Raw genomic sequence first — 10938 nt, 5'->3', positions numbered from 1 at the left:
TGTGTGTGTGTGTGTGTGTGTGTGTGTGTGTGTGTGTGTGTGTGTGTGTGTGTGTGTGTGTGTGTGTGTGTGTCCAGACGTTGGAGGAGCTGGGGTAGAGTGGGGTAGTGACATAATTAGTGAAATGATTATGCTTTTGCTTCATGAGAGACTGAAAGCTTCAAAAAGGTACAAACGGGCTAGCTGAAGAGAAAATAGAATGATGTCCTTGCAAAGAAATGAAAAGTGAAAACATCCATATGAAGAAAAAAGAAATTGGGAGGAGCGAGACTCGGGGGAACCAAGCATGTGCAGCGACAGTGCCGACCACATGACTGTTGGTTCAACTCCCGCTGCCTCTTTTATGTAGCTCCTTCCTCAGCTCTCAGATGTGGTCATTGTCTCTCAGTTGCACAGTAATGGGAAGTGATGGGTGCTAAATGAAAAGGCCAGGGGATGAAAACACTGGTGAAGCTGCTTGGATGTCAGAGTAGTTAGTCTTGTCATCCGTTCATTATGTTTTCAGATTCTGTTTTGGAGACACGGTAAACTCAGGGCGCTCGACAAAGTCAGGACATTGTGGTCACTGTCAGACGACAGCACCCTGGTATGTTTGAGTGTGTATGCGTGCTACTGCAAGTACTGCAGATACACAAGCTTATAAATCCTCGCATATGTGTACACATTTGTACCACACATTTATGTACAGCATTTTGAACAGTTCACCTACAGCAGTACTTATTTACCCAAACCTGTTTATTATCAAAAACGACATATGTAAGAGAAGGATGGGTTCATGTTGTCTTGCAGTTATTTAAAACAGTTGGAAAACATAAGACAAGCAAAAGACAATCCCTCATAATAAAGGGAAAAATAGATTACCAAAACAAAGACTTTGCGAGGACATCATTCTACATAACTATTATGTTTCAGTTGAGATATTATTTTTAGGACACTTCTGTCTTACTTCTGTGGTGTTTTTTAGCCTTTAATGAGAGAGGGCAGTGGAAGGAAGACGGGAAAGGAGGGCGAGAGAGAGCAGGGAAGACACGTAGTAAGTGGCCTCACAATGGCCCAGTAGTTTAGTTTAAATCTGCACATCAGAAATAACATTTCACAGTGAATACTATGTGAACTGTGAACATTTAAAACTTGTTGCGCCTCTGGCAACACATAGTACTAAAGCCTTTAATGTTAAAACTGACAGTTAGAAAATGCACACAACAGGATTTGCTAGAATTCTTTTTTATTAAGTTCAGTACACCAGAGTCAGTGGTCTGACACATGGACACTGTTAGAGTGTCAAGAAAAGGTTTCTTAGCACAGTCTACTATTTTATACGCTCATTCTTATATAGCGCTTTTCTACTCTCCCGGAGTACTCAAAGTGCTCTGTACAACATGCCACATTTACCCAATCACTTTTTTCTAAGCTTTTTAGTGCTTCCTGACTAACATTCATACTCCACTGGATGCCTCGAAGAGCAACTTGGGCTTAGTATCTTGCCCAAGGATACTTGGCATGCAGACTGGAGGAGCCAGGGATCGAACCACTAACTTTCCGATCAGTAGATGTAGATGACGTGTTCTACCTCCTGAGCTACAGCCACAAGTATAGTTGTCGGTTTGATTCGGCATGGAAAGGCAATGAAAAACTCCCTTTTTTTTTTAATGCCATGCTACCTGCAGTGGTGACCCCTTGTGAATAAGGGAGTAGCTAGCTAGACGATAAGATGATAAAAACAAAGAAAAGAACAGGGTGACAGGAGTGGCATCCCTTCTCTGTAAACTCTTGAGATGGTTTTGTGGGGAAAATCCCAGTGGATCATTAGTTTCTGAAATATCGGCTCGTCTGGCACTACCAACCGTGCCACTCAAATCACTTTTCTTTCCAGTTCTCAGTTTCAGCAGGTCATCTCAACCATAGCTGTATGCCTAAATTCACAGTCACTGGGCATGCGATTGGCTGATTAGATGTTTGTATTAATGAGCAGTTGGAACAGTTGCCAGTGAGTGTATAAAGGTTTCCACGAGTGCTGATTGGTTCGAATGTGTTTTTAAAGTGGCATAAAATTTCGTTAAAACTCCTTTGTTAAAAGTATGGCATTGTGTTTTTCGTGTATTGCAGGTGGGCCTTTGTTATGAAGAAACACCTCAGCACCCATCTGCTGGGAAAACATGGAGTTGGACAGCGTAAAGAGAGGTAAATTAAACACATGCAACAGAATTTTCCACACATCATGCTCAGCTTTCAGTTTGGTAGAAAAATTAATTATTTGGATCGCGTGCAGAACGGTTTCTGCGTGTTCCCAACTTTCGTGCATAACAACCTGTCGGCAAATAAAGAAGTAAACCTTTTTAAAAAGTATTTCTTTACCTGGCTCTCCAAGCATCTGTGTTTTTGAGAAATGAAAGTAAGCGATACAGAAGGCAATTAATTCTAGATGGTGGAGGATGACTGCTACAACCCCGGTGGAGGCCTGCAAGCTTTTAAGCACAAAATTTTCCCACAAGTTAAATTTCAAGTTAAATATAACTTGAGATCCTCCCTTTCCCTAATGAGTTAAATGGCTTTCACTCATTCTGTCTTCCTCGCTCTCTTGCTTGCATCCCTTTCTTCTGTCAAACTTTATCTGGCTCTCTCCCTCATCTTACTTTCTGCTCTCCCTCTTGAATTAGAGATGAATGATGTTTCTTTTACCATTTCTGTCTGTGCACGCGAGTGTGTGTCTCTGTGTATGCGCAATGTCTCCCGCTTGGCCCTGTCTATCAGAAACAGAGCCCTGCTGTCTGCGTGTGTGTGTGTGTGTGTGTGTGTGTGTGTGTGTGTGTGTGTGTGTGTGTGTGTGTGTGTGTGTGTGTGTGTGAGAAAACGAAAGATGAGGAGATGAAGTTGTGAAGCCCCCCCTCCTCCACCCTGACAAGTCAAAATGAGACGTTAAACACCTCTCAATCTGTCAAGCAAGCCGCTAAAATAGAAACAGACCCACTTTTTCATTACTCCGCAACCAAATTGATACTTTTGACAACGTGCAGTATTAGATATGACAAGTGGCTTCAGATATGGAAGTAAGCATCCCGACCAGATGCCTCTCCATCTCTCAGACATTATCATCTAAATTCCTACTGTCAGCTGTTCATCTGGATTAGATGGAAACAAATCCTCATATCCTCAACTGCTTCAAGTCTCTGTTTCATCCACATTTGTTTTTTTTGTTATCGTAACCTTTATTTATCCAAGGTCTGTTGACAGAACTCCATGCTTTTTCTTATGTAACAGTATACATACATATGGCCTCTCAGTTACATACATTTACATATGTGACTCGTCCACTACAACCATGTAGCCTGATGTTTGCCTTACAGGGAACTTGAACCAATTAACGTGGGGTGCAATATCTTTTCTACACTTGCCACATGTCCACTGAGAAATGAATGAAAAACAGGATACAGATACAAAAAGGAGATTCAAGAGTACCACCAGTTTTGCTTTTCTAAAAGGGTTAAATCTTGTTTTTGCTGCGACAGATCAGATGTCTCTCCTGTTTACATTGTCAAACAGCAGTCATATAATTTAACATCTAAAGAAATCATTTTTTTTAAAAAAGGACCAAAGTTAAGAGACATCAAATCAGAGAGTTTTACAATCTACATAAAGAGAAAAGACAGAGGTAACAGGCATGCATGAATAATGTCGGACCATCTGCCGTAACCTGAGGTACTGGTGGACTTGATAGAAAATTCAGAGATGAAAACTGCAGTAGAAAAGATTTTAGTACTGGGGTGGCATTTTCCCAGTAAATGCAAACAATGCTGTAATTCATGCAAGTTTTTCTTCATTTTTAAACAACTTTTGAAAAGGACTTTGCTCAGAAAATTCTTCAGACTTCTCGTTATTTGATCAGAGTAAAGTCTTGATCGCTGTCTAGACTTCTTTTCAAAAACTATACTTTCTCCACAGTAATGGTAACAAGAAGTATCGCCTCTGAAAAATCACTTAAACATTTATTAAATCAATCACATTTGCTTTTTAGCGTCTTGTCTACAAGGCCAACTGTGAAAGCAAAAGAACTATGTCTTGTTGGCCAGACTGGGTAAACTTCATATTTTTTTCCCCATCTTTGCTTTCCTTTCATGTCTCAGTTTATTTCTGATCTTTTTTTATAACATTTATAAAAGGGATCAGAATTTATCATAACTTAAAAGGCAAAGTTTAACATCCAGACTGCGGAAGCAATTGCTGGCCGTGTCCAACTTAAATTCAGCTTTGCTACCACAATAATATTGGACTCATACATGATTTGTAATTTAAAAAGATCACAACAAAAAACAGAAAACTACACCTGATTTAAATATGGAAGATTTTCCTACTAGTTGTTTCCTGTGTGCTTTGGTACCACACAGCTTCAATTTTTAGATTCCCATTCTGACTTGAACTTGTGAGTGGCACAAATTTAAAAGAGAGACCAGCCAGATTTATAAACAGGTGTGTTTTGTGCATGAAACCTGGTATCTTTTTGAGTATACTTCTTGTGTCCCCCACATTAGTGACTTCTTGATAGTTTGAAAAGACTCCTAAAACTCATGAAAGCATCAGCTTTTAGTTCAGGTTTTGAATGTTTGTGATTATTAAGATGAACTTTATATTTAGTTGACCAGCACTAGGCTAATGGTTTATCTATGTCTTACTTTTGCCCCCAAATGCAACAAGGCCCCGTGCTAATTTGTGCTAATGCTTAATTTCAGCTTTTCAAACTGCAGTTTGTGGAGAAGCCGCTAGAGGATGTCTTCAGACACAAGTCAATCCCAATAGACACCAGTGTTAAAATGCCCTACTTTAAAAAGCTTTAAAAAGTATGTTAACAGTCTGATAGTCCCAGAGCTAGCAAAATTTAAGGTTTGTTTGCTTCAACTGAAAGATGTAGCGGCACAGTCAGCTGTATAACAGCCAATAATGGTCGCTTAGGCCTCACTTCTTCTAATTTGAGTCATAAAACTGGACCTCCTGCCCATGTTGGAGCCTTTTGGAGGATTATCAGTGGAGCCAACTGACAAATAACATGACGTGCTGTACAGGACAGGCCAACCACAAAGTTCTTCAGTTTGACATTTGATAGTTCTTCTGTTATTTTGGTATTCTGTCACTTAGCATTGATTAGCAGATATGCACACTGTGGATGCACCTCCACCACGCTAGCTAGTGTTAGCTGACTTAGCACCACCACCCTCTCATCCACTTGTGGCCACTTGTCATGCCAAACACTAACATGGCAGTGACTGGAATAATAATATTGATACTTTTAAATGAGCTGGAGTGTGTTTAGCTTAAGAGATAGGAACAAAAATAACCTACATTTTGCTGAACTCTAAAGTATTATGCCAGATATCATCACATAAGCACACACATAAATTAACATATACTGCACCTATATTAACATATGTGTAGTAAATATTTTAGTTATGTTAATGGGCAAGTGCAAAGAAAGTCTTTACTTCCACTTCTACCAGCAAAAGCTCATTCTTTTATCTCTTATTTTCTCTCATTGTTTGTTGCACTCCTTTTAAATATGTGCAGACGTGCGCACAGCCGCCCTCACACACACATATGTACACACACACACACACACACACACACACACACACACACACACACACACCTACATGCACACTTAGACGGAGGACGGCCACAAGGTTTGTTCTATTTAAACCTGTAAAACACAGTGTCATCATTTTTCTGACAGTCCCGCAGACAGAATTTATCTCATCATTAATTAACCATCATATTTCTAACACAGTGCAGCTTAATTAGCACAAGGTCATTGGGGAGGGCTTTTTAAGTGGAACAAATTTGGGCAAGTGTAAGAGAGGAGGCAGAGGATGGAGGACGGAAGAGGGAGAAGGAGTTGAGAGGAGATAGAAAGAGATGGGATGACAAAGAGACAGGCAGAGAGGGAGAGATGGTTTGGGCTGACCTGACAGTGCTGCCTTGGTGATTGATAACTGCACTGGTTTTGAAAGCCTAGACCTGGAGACGAGGACAGTAGCTGAGGGAGAAAGAAAGACAGGGAGAGGTAAAGGATGGGGACTTGTGCACGTGTGTGTGTGTGTAGGGGTGGGTATCTGAACCAGCAACTGGGGACTAGGGGGGTGGGGGGTGAGAGGCAATGGGGGTTGTTGGGGAGAGCCAATTGCAAACATATGCTGGCTGGCAGGCGGTGGAGAGATGGATTGCAGTGGGACAGTGTCAGAGAGGCAGTTTCATCACCATCTCTACAGCCCTGTTCACCAGGTATTTTTAGAACACTGGGGAGATCTGTTAGTCAAAGGAAGAGAGGAGGAGGAAAAGACCTGAGTAGCCGACGGTTACACCGGGTCCCACTTAGCCAAATCTGTCTGGGATCTCAAACGCCAAGTTGTTTTGCGGGGGTATCTGTGAGGAGGAGTTCTACTGATGTGAATTTTAAGCCTGACATTGCCGACAGTTTTTCGTATCACGCTTCTTGTGAAGTTCAACATCCAATCTGTTTGGCCTCCTTCGGATCAAAGAAATTTGGAAGCTGGCAGTTTCAGTGAAGTGTAGATGGCTTTTCCTGTTTTCTAAATTGTTAATATGAAATTTAAGCTAAACTAAAAGTGTATAATAAGGATTACTACAAATCTTCTTGTCATATGGAGACCACTTTCTTTCCCTGCTTCTGACCCAGGGTTGAAGATGACGGAACAACACAGAAAACCCATACACATGAAAGGAATATGTAGATCTAAATGATTTTTTTCATATGAAGAGTTATAAATAGAAATTATGCCGATACCTCTATGATATTCTCTTTTCCTCTCTCCTCTTTCCTTACCATCACGTCCTACTAATGAATGTGTTGGGCAGCGGTGGGCTAGCAATGGTCAGATCTGACTTAATAATAAACGGCTAATATTAGACGCTTATATTGTTCTAACCCCAGTGGGGAGAAAAAAATGAGGAAGATGAATTGGAGGGGAGGAAGGGTGTGATGACAGACTCCCAACTATCTGACAGGTTCTGGGCGAGAGAGAAAGAGAGAGCGAGATAGAGCCTGAACTGTTATAAAGTGACACAACTAGGTCTTCGTCTCAGTCACACCACTACTCCTCACTGCAGGCATCGAGCGGAGATGAGGGCTTTTTGTCCTTTTATCTGCTCGTATGTTTGCGCTTTCTCAAAGAAATATGCTTAGGAGGACCACGTGTCCTCCTAGTTTTACAATAATCTGGCTGCACGGTGTCTGACTTAATAGCTCGCAGTCATCTCAAAAGGTTTACATTGTAATATTTTGCATTACAGCTCGGGATGATAATAAGAATTTGTTTCTTTTCTTGCGCCCACTTGTAATATCTCACTGAGTTGAGTTATCCGTGTTCCTCAGCCCATTTTCATCTGAATACATAATCTCCTTTATTCGGTTAACGGATGCAGGGTCTGAGCAAGCCTAGTGGGAAAAATTATTGCAAAGTGTCTGAAATGTGTAAAAGTATCCCTGCTGGTTTTGATTTTGATTTGGTTTTACACATCAAAAATGCTCACTCGCAGGAGAACAATAGAGTTATCCTGATTATGAAAGCAGCTAGAATCTGGAGAGGTTGCAGTCATTGGTTTTGAGTGTTTGGTGTTGACTAGTACAGCAAAGACTAACAGCCCCTGAGGAGAAACATGGAGGGACAATCACATTTGAAGTCAGTAATGAATAATGAGCATCACATCTTTTAAGTAACAACCCTGATACTTTATATATGAACAAGTGACTTCATACTGGAAATGATTTCTGTATATATATATACAGAAATCATTTCCAGTATGAAGTCACTTGAAAAATCTTGAAAAATCTTGAAAAATCTTGAAACACACATGTATGTGTGTTTCAAGATTTTTAAGGGAACTTATCTAGGACTGTTTAACACAGTGCGATTTCTTTTCCCTTATTCTTTATTGTTGTTGTATATTACCCTCATAAACTTGGTGAACCTCTCGGTGTGTTCTCTGTTGTTCTGTGGGGTCTGCAAGCACCTTAAATCCACCCTTTAATAACAGGGGAGTGGCTCGAGAGCGTGACAGACAGCATCGACCTTGACTCAACTGCTTGTAATTAGTTCTTTGAAAACAGGGTGCCAAAAGACTACTGACCTGTCTCGCATACCTGTTTTCGTAGGTAATTGTTAAAACGCCTGCCATTTTCACGCTTGTAATAATAAACTCCTTGAACTAATACACTCATCACTCTTGAAACAGCAGTGCTGACAACCCAGAAGAAAGATATATTTGTTTTAAGTAGATGGGGTGGGGTGGTGGGGCTGTAACACATGATACAAGCAGCTGGAGAGAGTGATTTCAGTGTTTTGGGAGATTTCTGATCGCAAGTGCAGTTGCTATTTTTTGTTTCTCCTAGCACTGCTGTATGTCTGTGCCAAATATGCGGGTGGTAAAATCCCTCCGAAGGAAACAGGTGAAAAGGCATGAACAACAATCCAGAAATAGCTAGCATGATGCATGCAGGCCAGGTGTGATGACTAACAAAACGAAGGCAGGGATATTCAGAGCATCCAGCATTACATGACTGCAGCGAGACGTGTGCGGAAAATATGCTATAAATTTATTTGTCCCACTTTTTTTTCTTATTTTTTTGCATTTGTAATCGGTGCATATTCTGATGTGTAGAATAAAATCAGCTGTAAAAATACCACACAGTATCGGAAGTGGACAGCAATTCCATGACGTTATTTTAAGCTTTGAAAATTGCCCTGATGTGTCGGTGAACCACTATTCTACTCTAGATAATGCACTGAAAATATTTTTCTATGTTCACGTGACAGAATTGATACATAATTTGCTGTGCCAGGGGCCAAACTTGGCGAGCAGGCATCTGGCTTCGGGGGTGCTGGGCTCCGGGCTCGCAGCCGCATCCCAGCGTGCCATGCAGTGCGGCCATATTGCCCCTACACAGAGGGCCGAGACGGTCCAGCCTGGAATCGGGGAGCGGGGGCGGAAGAGCCCTGCCTAGAGCCAGCATGGTGGCAATATGGACCGCACGGAGCATGCAGGGGTCAAGTCACACAAAAGCCACGAACCAGTGTGTGTATGTGTGTGCAAGGGCATGTGCGTATTTGTGAGAGGGGGAGGGAAAGGAGAGAGTTAGTGGTGTGATGGGGAGATAAAGAGTAGATAAAGACAACCCCTAATTCATTAGAATAAATCCTTTCCCTTAATTATTGATAATGAATCTGCTCTTTAATCTTTCTCTTTCTTCCTCCCCTTATCTGCCTGTGTCAGCACTTTGCCTCTCTGGTTTGGTGTTGGGTGGTAAGGCCTAGTTTTCAGCCACCCAAGGGCAGCAGTCAATAACATCCTGTGCTGCTAGTTGTGTAAGCAGGAATGTAAAAACAGCATGAAGAAGCATGGAAGAAAAAAACAGCAGCAAGGTCTTAACTTAAAAGTAGTCAAGGATTTTGAAATATTCTTAAGCATCCCCCGGAAAAAAAACCCCAAATCTGCTTTTTCTTCTTCTTTAATAATATGAAAATGGCATAAAAGAATCACAATAGACCAAAATTCAATGCAATGTACTTCTCAGTCCAATTTCAGTGAACTGAAAAAGAAAAGGCTCAATTTTCCCAGAGGTCTGTGCAGTCCACATTTTCCTGGCGAGGTACTGGCAAGGCCTCACCGACCCCCAGATCACCTTTGTGTTTGCTGGCTGCTTGTTTGAACAGCAGCCAGCGGACAGCTCCTCCCTGTTTACCCTACTCAATATTTCATGGAGAATGAACACTCGCAGAATGAGGGATCGCGTTAATATTGCTGTTAAAATTAAGCGATAATTAAAATTTGTTAGTTTAAAAGCCATCGCAGTCTATAAAAGTTTGATTACTGGAAAATTAGGTGCATTAAGTTTTTATGGGTTGGCCTGTGCTATCGCTTGGGAACGATTTTTATGCACTTGTCATGGGCATATGGTGCAGAATTGTGTGTGTACGTGTGTGTGTGTGTTTGTAGGGGTGTGAGAGAGGCATGTTGCTTCTCTGAAAAGCTGACACAGTTTAATGCTAAAATCTCTACCCCTTGTGGTCTTACTCAACATTAGTTAAAGCCCAGTAATGCCAATGCTTGAGAGGCACTGCCGTGACAAAATGCCAATTATAAATTTAAGCTGGTGTCTTCAAGCAGAGCGGTCAGAGGTCGTGCACGCTGTAGCCACTTTATGGGTATCAGTGCTGTTACATCAGCGCTTCTATAGAGGCTGTGTGTTGTTGTTGGTCACTCTAACATCCAGCTCCTTGTCGCAGGGTGCAGCGGGGTCCTATCGACTCCTATTACTAATAATAATTATAGTTAGGAGTCGACAGCTCGTCCAAGAGTTGGAAGCCACTCGTCATGTCAGAGCGGCGTGACCTTGACTTGCAGAATTAATCTGCAGCAGTAGTTCATCTTCTCATAACAACACCTACCTCATCTGGGTAGTGCAGCGCCGAGAGTCCCTCCAACTTTTTAAGTTTTCCTTTCCCTAAGAATGATGTCACCCACTGCTGAAGCCCAAGTGACATTACTCAACCAGACAAGAACAGAGAATGTGCACAGTTCACCTTCGTATTCATTTCACATCCTGTGGCAGAAAACCAGGCAGTTATTCAGTGACACAATTGTGCGGCTAACTGTTGACAGCGGTGGACATTATGCACAGTGGGACAGTGGAAAAACTGGGCTGTTGCCAGCCTGTTTTTCTTCTCTATTGAAACATCAGACTGTCATAGGAGAAACGGATGTTGCCAGGCATCACTAATGAACCAATTAATCAATGAATTAGCTGAGCAGCGATTAAATTAATGTAAGCTGGACGGGCAAGCGGCAGTCGTGGATATATCCTGGGGAAGGTGATTAACACACACACACACACACACACACACACACACACACACACACACACACACACACACA

At 41.7% G+C, this 10938-nt stretch overlaps 1 protein-coding gene across 2 annotated transcripts in view; it reads left to right on the top strand.

Moving 5' to 3' along the window:
• The window catches only part of znf407 (zinc finger protein 407), a 157316-nt gene that overhangs the window by 64139 nt on the left and 82239 nt on the right, over window positions 1–10938 (top strand). For both annotated transcript variants that reach the window (XM_005743245.2, XM_013913384.1), the window contains exon 5: window positions 2107–2181. In XM_005743245.2, the coding sequence (XP_005743302.1) occupies window positions 2107–2181 (75 nt within the window). The remainder of the gene's footprint in view (window positions 1–2106; window positions 2182–10938) is intronic.

This window comes from Pundamilia nyererei, unplaced genomic scaffold (genome assembly GCF_000239375.1).
Source record: "Pundamilia nyererei isolate P.nyererei 1_Seehausen unplaced genomic scaffold, PunNye1.0 scaffold00129, whole genome shotgun sequence".
Lineage (NCBI taxonomy): Eukaryota > Metazoa > Chordata > Actinopteri > Cichliformes > Cichlidae > Pundamilia > Pundamilia nyererei.
The sequence above is the reverse complement of the archived record's forward strand: the minus strand, read 5'-3'. Positions and strand labels throughout refer to the sequence as shown.